This window comes from Phaethon lepturus, unplaced genomic scaffold, assembly GCF_000687285.1.
Source record: "Phaethon lepturus isolate BGI_N335 unplaced genomic scaffold, ASM68728v1 scaffold52978, whole genome shotgun sequence".
Lineage (NCBI taxonomy): Eukaryota > Metazoa > Chordata > Aves > Phaethontiformes > Phaethontidae > Phaethon > Phaethon lepturus.
In genome coordinates, this window is record NW_010557914.1 from 6,447 (window position 1) to 17,162 (window position 10,716).

The 10,716-nt window shown below is 44.3% G+C and overlaps 1 protein-coding gene across 2 annotated transcripts in view; it reads right to left on the reverse strand.

The window, feature by feature from the left end:
- Nucleotides 1-250: 250 nt before the first annotated feature.
- TOM1L2 (target of myb1-like 2 (chicken)) overlaps nucleotides 251-10,716 on the reverse strand; it is a 41,569-nt gene continuing 31,103 nt past the window's right edge. For both annotated transcript variants that reach the window (XM_010292884.1, XM_010292883.1), the window contains exons 13-15: nucleotides 4,313-4,372; nucleotides 1,716-1,752; nucleotides 251-1,182 (exon numbers count right to left, since the gene is read on the reverse strand). In XM_010292884.1, coding sequence (XP_010291186.1) covers nucleotides 1,034-1,182; nucleotides 1,716-1,752; nucleotides 4,313-4,372 — 246 coding nt within the window. In that variant the 3' untranslated portion in view covers nucleotides 251-1,033. The remainder of the gene's footprint in view (nucleotides 1,183-1,715; nucleotides 1,753-4,312; nucleotides 4,373-10,716) is intronic.

A 10,716-nucleotide genomic window follows, 5' to 3' on the forward strand; every position in this document is an offset into this window, starting at 1 on the left:
CTACCACCAAGAACTGGCATGTCTATCCTACCAGGCATGGCAGGGAATCCAGGAACCTCAGTTCACACCCAGTCCATGAGCAAGTCCCATCCATCTGCATGGATGTTATTTACAACAGCTGACACAAATGCAGAGCTCTACAGTCACTGAAGAAGGAATCTAAGGTAAGGAAAAAATAACCTAGCTATTTTAAAAGGCAAACACACTAGAAAAAATCCTCATGTGAGAATGCTCTCCCAAAGAGCAAAATGCTTCATGCGCTAACGTTACAGCATCCATTTAGCTCAGCGTTTTTCATTCTCGTCAACTGCCAGAGCTACTGGACATGGCCAACAGACTGCTTTCAAATTAGAGCAAGCCCAGATAAAACACAAGGAAAAAAATACCCTGTGAGATTTAGAATATGAAGTGCTGCACAAAGTGGGGAAAAGCGACCACCATATGGTACCAGGAGATGTGTGAGTGGGAGAGTAAAGGATTTTAACTTGTGAAGCACATGTTGAAAGGGGAACAGTTGTTCCTTGCTGTCGAATCTGACACGAAAGCCAATACATTAACATTTTATCTAAAAATAAAGACACACTCCTCCTGAACATTCCAGCTCAGGCAATTACATGCTGATCGACAGAGCAGTCTACTTGGCAGGACCTGCCTATAGAAGAGGATGATCCCTACATAAATTGAAGGGCAAGGCTGCTCTCTCCCCTCTGGGCTTTTGTTTCAACACAGTGTGACGTACTCATGCATTCTAAAGGGGTTTTCAGCATCAAGAGCTGGTTTTGTGCAGCTGGGATAGGAAGGATGGGATTAAGCAGTGCTGGAGAATCGTGGTCTGGCAGGAATAGTGTTGGACTTAAATAGAAAGAGTCAGCTTGTGGGGGTGGATTGTTTGGGGAGAGGGGGAAGGAGAAGCAATCTATGAAATCGGGAGGAAGAGGGTCGTTGTTAGCCAAGTACTGTGGGAGGACAAAGTGGCTGCACAGCGACATTTGCCTGCAGAACACGGGGGTGGGAGGGCAGCTAAGAGCAATCTTCACAGTGCAAAGAGGGCATCCTCCGAGCGCTCTTGCTTTTTCCTGCTGGAAGGATTTGTCGGAGGGGTGGGGGCTTCCAGGGGAGGGGATGGCAGATTGGGAACCATCTCCGCTGCTTTGGCTCGCTCTTCTAAAAATTTGTCAAACTCTGCAATGCAAAAAAAGAAGGAAGACAGGTAAGAACTGGAGCTGTACGTTTAGCCCTGGGGACAGAGGTTAGTAGGGTCTGAAATTCCAGCGCCTGGTGTCCCGTCGGGCTGTGTTTGCAGGCACACATACTTCTACAGACCGACTTCCTCAGGAAAAAGTACAGACGTCCTTTGAGACACCCTAGCTCAGGCAGCAGAGGGAATCAAACCACGCTACGCCATCGGCTGCGACAGAAGCAGGGAAACATCATTCCAAAGGGCTGAGTAGCTTGGGGATGCATTCCTGGTGGCACAAACACAGTGCACAGCCAAGGAAGATGGCAGGAAAGCACTTACAGCCGGGAGGGCTCCTCACATCATAAATACTAACTTTTTGCTCTGAAATGCTCTCCTCCCGCCTTTCCGAGTGCAGAAGCATTTGCTGGGGAACATCAGGCTTGGAGAAGTCAACATCTCAGCAGGGATCAAAGCAGATAATTCAGTCTGTGCACTAACCTGGGAACGGCTCATAGCCACAGGCATCGCTGCTTACCTTCACTGGTCACTCCTTCTTCCAGTTCGTCTCCTTTCTGCAATTGGAACAAAAAGGCATGTGAACACACAGGCAAGCGCTTCACCTTCACTATTATCTTCTACACACATTTAATACAACTGGAAAGCTACCACCGCTCATTTCCATGTGCTGACTATTTGAACAGGGCAACCTGGGGAAAATCGCACGGCTTCCGTGTCGGGAGGCCAGTGGTGACTGACATTTCACTGCACTGCGGAGCAAAAGGATGAGAGAGTGCATCTCTGCACTAGAGATGCTTCTGCAGATTGCTGGTGGAGAGCTAAACTTTCCCCGTTGGACCTGAATGGCAGCCCAGCTTCCACTTCAGACAGTAGGCCTGGTCAAAAACTGAGCTGTGTGAGTCATACAAACACTGTACAAGATGCCATCTTTTGTCACACAGTCCTTTAAAAAGTCAGGACTGTAGTTTGCATTGCGTCTTCAAATAAAATGCACTTTTAGCTGACAAAGTACACACGCTACAAAATAGTGCGGAGTGGGAGTTCGTTTTAGATTTCATACAAAAATACAGCAGCTTTCCTGGTGTCCATGCTCTACAAAGACAAGGCCAGGGTGGGCTAGACGAAGGATACTGATGGGCAGTTAGTATCTGTCCATGAGACACAAAGGCTGGGATGCAGGGGGGTCAGTGCATTTCTACCAGCCGTGTGCATTTCAACATGTGAATTTCCAGCAGTGCTTTAATAAGGAAATCAAAATTCTGAGGATGTGGCATCATCAGTTTACCAGGATGTTCAAAATGGACGAAAATACTACTTGAAAACCTCATGTTCGACCTGCTTTGAAAAAGAGAAGTATTTGTCCATACCCTGGTTTCTCTCCCAGGAGAGTGGGAACATACTGATTGGCCTCACAAAAGGTTTTAATGCCATTTTAATGCCACCTAGCATCTACTAGCTTTCTAGTAAACTGCACAGAGGTTTCCTAAGGTACACACAGCAGCCACTGCTTCACATGCAGAGGTACTGTTTGCTCCAATGTACCCCAAAAAGGGTAAAGAAATAAACGACAATTAGCTAACCTGATCTGTAACTTCCTCAGCTGGGAAGCAGAGAACTCAAATGAACCATTAACAAAAAAAGGAGGGGGGGAACCCAGAGTGAAAAACAAAAATCCAGTCCAAACTTTCTCAGAGGGCATCTCTAAGCTGCACCCACATACAGTCAGGATGGGGACCCAGGTACCAGGGAGAAGGGGAGCCGGTACAGTCACAGCCACAGCGCATGAGATCTCCAGGCTTGTGCGGGCATTTAAACGGCACTTCTCTCCTTTGCTCTTTTTGAGCAAGACTATCTAGGGGATGACAGATGTACAGAGCTACCTCGATATCTCTCCATAAGATCTTCTCTCCTGCTAAATTAATTTAAATGGCAAAGACAAAAGTTTTTTTTTTAAGCAGAGTGGGCATGCTACATTTACTGTATTTCTTTAACAAAATGAGGCCAGTTTGTAATTAAATTTGAAAATGACTGCCTGTACCAAGGCCTGAAAAAACTACCTGCAGCTGAAAACCAGTGATGTTTCAAAGACAGCCAGTCAGCCTGCCAAACTTGAACACTGAAACCCAGAATCTGTTTAAGCACTTCAGGCGGCTTTGGAGAGCAGGAGCATTTTCTTCCTTGCAGTACAGTCAGCTCCTCCGGTGCTGGAGCGGAGGGCTGACGTGCCAGAGCACGCCTGCAGCACTGCTGCCAGAGCTGGGGAACGGAGCCTGAACCCTGAGCAGGCAATAACAAGGGGCTGGGGGAGACCTCAAGGAGTAGGGAGTGATCTAGGGACAATATCTGAAGTCATAAGAAGTAACGGAAAGAGAAAATCCGTAGGGATATGGTGACCACAAGGAAACAGTTCAGTTCACTAAAACCATGTTTAAAAGAACAGTCCGAAGCGCAACCCACCACCAGTCCCCAAAATGCACTTGGTTAATTTGAGTCAGATGCTTACATTAAAAAAAGAGACCAGAAGAAATGCGTACTAGCCGTACCACTGTTTAAATCAAACGTGCATTGGTACAGCAAAACAAACTTGAGAATGAAGAAAAAGCTACTTTTAGTTCTGTCTTTTGTTTGTTTATAGGAAAAACTGAAAGTTATCAACATTGAAGAGAGTGTTATAAATTTTTATTATTACTATTATGAAACATGGCAAGCAATCATGCCTCAAAATAAGCATGTACTTAGATCCTGTCAAAGCTAATGCAGCCTTAAACATGCACTTCAAGTCTGGCGGAGAATACAGGTAAACTTCAGCACATGTTTAAATGTCTTCCTGTATGGGGACAGAAACACATGATTTCTGGAACACATGCTGTTCTGTGATGTTAACATGGAGAAGTGAAAATAAAACAACTCAGAAAAAAAATGTTTTGATTGAATTGCTGAACATGACCCTACCTCCTGCTGCTTAGATATTCCCTTCGAAGGGAAATGAGCTATATGATTTGGAAGTTCCACTGCCTCCTGTTACGAGAAGTACCAGTAACTCAGCAATGCATTGAAAGTTATCCGTACAAGTGCTATTGCCCATGTGAAAAATGAATATATAAAGAGTCTCACCAAGTCGGTACTGAGCCACTCCTCAATGTCATCCATGACAGAGGACTGTGCAACAGGGATCTAGGGAGTGCAGCGAGAGAACAGCAAGGCAGGCAAAAACCAAAACACATCCACAATCATGGCCACAGAGCGATGGAAAACGCCAGAAATAAGATTAAAAACAAAACAAAAACAAAGATGTAAGATGTGCTGGAACAAAAAAAGGCAACAAAATATAAATGGCATTTCAAATAAAGAAACACTTGGAAAGGAAATTATGAACAACAAGGCTAAAAAAAACCAAGACAAAGATTATGGGGAATGACGTGACTTGATGCCAGCGCAAGACGGGTAACTTCTCGACCACATATTAAAACCATCAAGATGGACTGATGATTCTAATCTTGATCGTGAAAAGCTTTTAAGGGTAGAATACTGGATATCAGTTAGGTTTTGGAATGTTAAATTTACACCTTTTATTTTTAAAATGGGTATTAGCCACAGTGAAGGGTTAGCAAAAAAAGGGCTTAAAGTCTTCAGGCACCACTCCTACAAAAACAATTTGATTTTCTCTGCAGGTGGAGGCAGTCAGAGCTCAGGGTACACAGTCATGTTTCCTTCCAGATCCTTCCTCCTCCCACCTCACCACCAAGCCTTGGCAAGCCTCAGCACACCAGTTTAAAGCAAAACTGTCCCGGCTCCACAGCCCCACTCCTCTGCCAAAGGTGACCCTCTCGTAGTGGAGGCAGCAGAACCCAACGTGTGCCAGTGCAAAGTCCGGAGTCTCAAAAGTGAAGGTGAGGAGGAGGATGGGGCAGCAGCTCCTGGCGCAGGCAGAGGAGGAGAGCACAGCACGCGCTCCTCTCCCCTCTTGCTCCAGCACCGGCAACACCTTGCAGTGCTGCAGCAAGGCTCACCAGAGCTGGCCCGTCAGGCCTCCAGGGATGGTTTAACAAAAAGGCATGGAAGGTTTGCCTCTCCTCCTGCAATAAAACTGCTCACGTTACGCTGTGCAATTGCGACAGGCAGCGCAGACGCAGCGCGCCAAGTGCTGAAGTGCAGCTATTTCACAAAGCACTACAGGCAACTGGGTCAGCGACGGGAAATTACCATGTATTAGGTGTAGAATTTCCTGATTTAACTACACCGCTTAAATATAACAGAGTGCTGCAGAAGTAAACAGGAAAACACCATAATAGCTCTCGTAAGGACAACCAGAAAAACACTTGGAAAGCAATGTCAGACACGCAGATTCCAGGCCAGAGCACGGCAGCCAAGCAGCAGGGCTGGCAGGCAAGAGAGCTCGTGGTGCTGGAGAGGCTCTTCTAGGAAGAAAAGGTGTCAGGGGTTGTCCACAGCTTTGCCTGAAACTCCTTATGGGAAGGAGAGCTGAAAGAGGCTCTGCAGATGAATTTGCTGGGAGATGTAGTTTTCTCAGGGACTTCTGGCAGAGGAAGACAGACGCTGAATTACAGAGGCAGCAGCACAGGCTGACACTGCTTAGCAGAGCTCCTCAAGAGTTTTTTTTTCTAATTGAGTGGCCCTTTGCACTGAGGAGGTCAGTTAAACCCTTGCTTGAGGTGAGGTCTGCTAAGGTGGATTAGTTTTGTCAAAGGACTGGAAATCCAGGGCTCAATCCAAAGCATCACCCACCAAGAAAGGCACCGGGAAGACGGCTTGGCTCCAACTCTGCAGGTTGCTGAACGAAGTGCACGTGACAGATCCAAGAAGGGTCAGAGGTGCAAGTTATCATTTTGCTTTCAGCTAATACATAAAGATGCCAAACAGAAGATAAGTTCCCACAGCTTTCTTTGGAATGGGACAGATGTAGGATAATTGCCCCTTTTTAATTTGCAATGGTGAGCTGAATCATGCATGTACAACACTAACGCAGCGTGCTGAAGCTGCTGTGAGCTGGCCCAGATAGCCATTAACGAGAGGAGGGCTCTGTAGACATCTTCCAACAAGTTCCTTCCCAAGGACAAGTTGCATCTTGTTGAACTGGCTTGTAAGTTTAACAGCTTTGGAAAATACTGGCTTCAGAAATACAGAGCAATGAATTTATTCAGCCTACAGCAGCCTAAAACCTACTGCCAAAGTTTCACTGCTGTCTCTCTCCTGTATTGCTTAACACTGTGCACAATAAGTAACACTTTGGAAGGTGTAGCCTTCAGAGCTGTTGGCTAGTTTGCAGCTCAGAAAGGTACTTACGTTTCTTTAAGGATAAGAAAATCTGTATGGAGAGGAGGAGGTAAACAGAAGAGATTTTTAATTTTTCTTTGAACAAAATAAAAGCAGGCGTTCTAAAAAGCATGGTGGTACTGTGGTCCCTGTATTAGGAGGGACAGCAATTCAAATCTTGGTTATCCTGAAAACACAAGAGATGACTGAGAAAGTAATGGATTCCTGAGAATTGCACGACTCAAGTTTGCAAGAGTCCTTGAAGAACAGCTCAGCAGTATAGGAGTCTGCACTGCTGTGTTTTGTGAGATTAAAAAAGAAAAAAAAGGAATTCTACTTTCAGACAGTCCTACTTTATATAGCAAACAAACAAAAACCTCAGAAGTGCAAGAACTCTTCTCACAGGTCATATGTAAGAAGCAGAGAGAGCTGCAAGATAAACGTTTGAGCATGTCAGCTGTTTGCTGGTCAGCACTGGCCTTTTAAAAAGCTTCCCCATCTTCCAGCACACTTACAGGAGAGCCAAGGGTTTGTTGCTCCTTCCATGCTCAAACTTCCAATTTACTCAGACTCTGAGCCCCATTTTCCCCATAAAACATGGATTAAATGTATCAGGTTTAATTTGTTCAAGAATAAAGTGTGTGTGTGTGTGGGGACTCTCAAGAGTAACCCTATGTTTTAAAGTATTTTAACTATAACATTTTACCATTTATATTTCACTGGAAACTGACCACACACAGAAGTTCATTTGTTGCCAGTCAGTTGTGTATTTGGCAAGTTTCCCCCTTCCACAAGCCCCAAACTGAAAAATGTGGAGGGGAGTTTTGTGAAAACTAATCCCCTAAAACACAACAGAAGCAATGTAAAAATAAATTAGCTAGTTTACACATTCAAAAGACAAAATTTTGGGGAAACAAACAGCAGTGGCAGCCACAGATTACATGGAAATGGCTCCAGAATGCGATACTGTCTTGTTAATACTTTGATTATGCAAACATACATGGCCTAGTGAAGCTCTCTGTCTTGGCAAGACAGCTCCCTAGATAGTCAGTGTTGGCTGCAAGAGCTGTTTTTATAATGATATTGTGATTTCATTTTTAAAAGTCTATACTCAAAGTAAATGGAAATTAAGTCACAAAAGATTTTTGAGGTACTTTAAGCAACTGGCTTTAATTAAAAGTTGGGCTCGTTGTTCGAATTCCTTTTTTTTTTAGTTTTTGGAAAATCCTACAAATGGGATCATCTCAACAGTCCTGAAAGGAAAAAGGAAAAGGAGGGCTGGGAGAACAAAAGCAAGCGTTCAATCCCACAAAACCCACTGGAACCCGGAATTCAAGTTCATACTCATCTAAGTTAGATTGTGTTGGTGTTCTCACTAGCAATCAAAAGCCAAAGAGTATTGCCAATATATTTCCTCAGAAGTCATAAAATCCAATATTCTACCCTTAAAAAGACAGTTTAAGGTTATTATTATCACATTTTATTTCTATTAAAAGTGATCCCACTGGAAAAGCAGCAGGTATGAAATGACAATTCAGGTCTCTAGGTGAGCTCATTAATGTTCTTAAAATGTTTAACAAGGTTCATGCTAATTGTTGCTAGACTACTGTCTTGTAGTAGCTTAGTTAATTCCACTTCTTTCTATATGTTTAACAAAGCTGACATCAATACTTATTAGCTGCTACTCACTCCCCCCGTTAGTTAGCAATAGTAAAGAAAGGTCTGTCATTCCTACGGTAGCAGAAGGAGAGCACTAAGGTGCACACTAGCAGTCTACTCCAGCTTACTACTACAGCCTTACCATCTATTTAAACCTGTTGTGATCTTGAAATAGCTCCCTGCCCTCACTATTAGAACACGTTTGACTGTACATATAAGGACTGAATTAGCTACTTGATTACTTGTAACTGCGTTTATACATCGCATAGGTGGGGAAGGCAAGCGCTCAGGTGCAGTATGTTCCCCAACACAGCCTGTTGTGCCCATACAACAGCCAGTCACTCTGGATCTAATAGGCATGTCCAGACACCAAAAGCTTTCGTTCGGGTTGTCCTTGTTAGAGTGCTCTGTGAAACGCCGGCCATGGCCAGACAGGTAATGAAACCCACGTGGTCTTCAGAACAAGGGAACACGCCTGCTTGCCTTCAAAAGGGAGAAGGATCCTACCACACAGAAGAAATGAGATCTTCACATGTTTATTTCTCAGTTTGTCCACAATTCAAGCAATTTAGTCTCCAACGAGATGATGTATTTCAACAGTCTCATGTTACCCAAGTCATTTCCACATCCTAGATCCTATCTCCCTATTGAAGGCATACATAGCGGCATCCCACTTTGTTACGAATTAACATCTCAGCAAAGGTCTCATTCAACCTTTACTCATGCATCTTTACTACAGAGAGGAATCTCCTCTGTAGCCAGGCATGCTGCTGGTGGTCCAGATGCAATGCTGAAAGCTGTTTGTATCACTTTCCGTGCATTCTGGTTCAGTTTCATTCTTCCCCTGCCACTGCCCCAAAGTCTCTGTCCTGATGCGGTGGCTTAAGCAATACCTGCTTCTCACTTTTGTAATAAATAGCCATTTGGCATGTGAGCGGGATGACAGATTATTCTAACAAATTAATATACTCATGCAAATCTCAATAGCTGCCCAAACTCATGACAAGGGAGCTGGAATTACCTGCACTAAAATGTGGTGGCCTTATGGTAAAGTCTGTGCCTAAGAGCTGCTGATACAGACCCCTGTATGACACCTGCATGGCCTAACTTGTAAAAACCCAGACCTTACACTGCAAACAGATCTGGTACTGGAACATCTCAGCTAACATGCCTAAGTCACGTTTGAACCAGGAACATTTTCTGCAGTTATCATTTTGTCTACGTTATTTTTGTAGGCATAGCTGGAATGGATAAAGGTGTGGTTTGTGTCTCCACTGTCCTGGCATCACCTTGCCAGCAGAACTAAGCTGTAGATTAAGCTGAAACAGAACCAATGCTGCCAAATGCACTGGGAGAGTACACACGGAGCCCTGGATGACCCTCCCTCTGCAAAGGTGTGTTGGTGAACCGGGATCCACAGAAAAGAAGTGGGAAGAACTCAACCCTAAGCTTAAACTTGTTTGGAAAGAACAACATCAGGTCATAAGGTACCACTTATGAGTACCACTCTGGCAGGTAGAGAACACCCTTTCAGTGGTCTCAGTGTTGTACTGGCACAGGTAATGGCAATGTCAGCTCACTGCTCTCTTCCCCCTCATCTCAAAAGTACAAAAAGTTGCCAAAGAACGTGCACATCAAGTTCATACCTGGAATGCTAGTTATTCCACTGGTATTGCAAATGCTACAAAGTCATATTAATAAATACGGTTAAGAACTACAGCCAGTTAAGAGAGAAACGGAGTTAATGATTAGTTTAGTTTTATTTTAGGTATTTCTCTCTCATATTGAGCATACAAACAAGGTGACAAGCTTGTAAGAGCAACAACTGGCTGGACAGCCAGACCCCCTTCCCTCCCCAAATCCGTATGCCTCCATGAATGCTGCAGTATCCTTTTTCCAGACTGAATAACCACAAGCCAATGAACGAATATTGTGTTTGTTTTTTTTAATAAAGCAGTGGTGTGAGTGGTACGAACAGTAGGGGTGCTGATTTCATGCTTCCCTGCTCCTGTAAACAGTGGAAAGGCAAAGATGAGGAACTAACTCAATCACTGGATTATTCATTATGGATGAACATCTAACAGTGGCACAGCACATCTCTGGCTGCAACAGAGCCACTGAACAGCAAGAGCCTCTGTGAACCACAGTCAACAGTATCAGAGGCAAAGCAAGCGCTGCTCACTTTACAGCTCTTTGACTCTCATGTTACGAGCTGTGGGTCTCTGACAAGCACTGAAACGAAACTCTGGCTCCCAAGGATCTGTACCTACACTACCCACATGTGCTAGCACGCACAGAACTGCTTTTGGGTGCTTGCACAGGCAGGCAGATCCAACCATATATATGCACTGTGCATGCACCAGCCATGCAAAATTATGACAAACTCACAAGATGGCCCTCAGAAATAATCTGCATTAGCCCTAAGTCTAGAAGAATAAATGCAAAGCGTTTCAGAGAGTTGGTGCATTTTGATATTGCATGCTCTGGATTTTCTCAACCTTAAACTCTCTGGGATGTTTCTCTTTTTAAGCACTGGGCAGCTTAGTCTGGGACATTCAAGGCTCTCCCCGGATTGAGGCATTCCT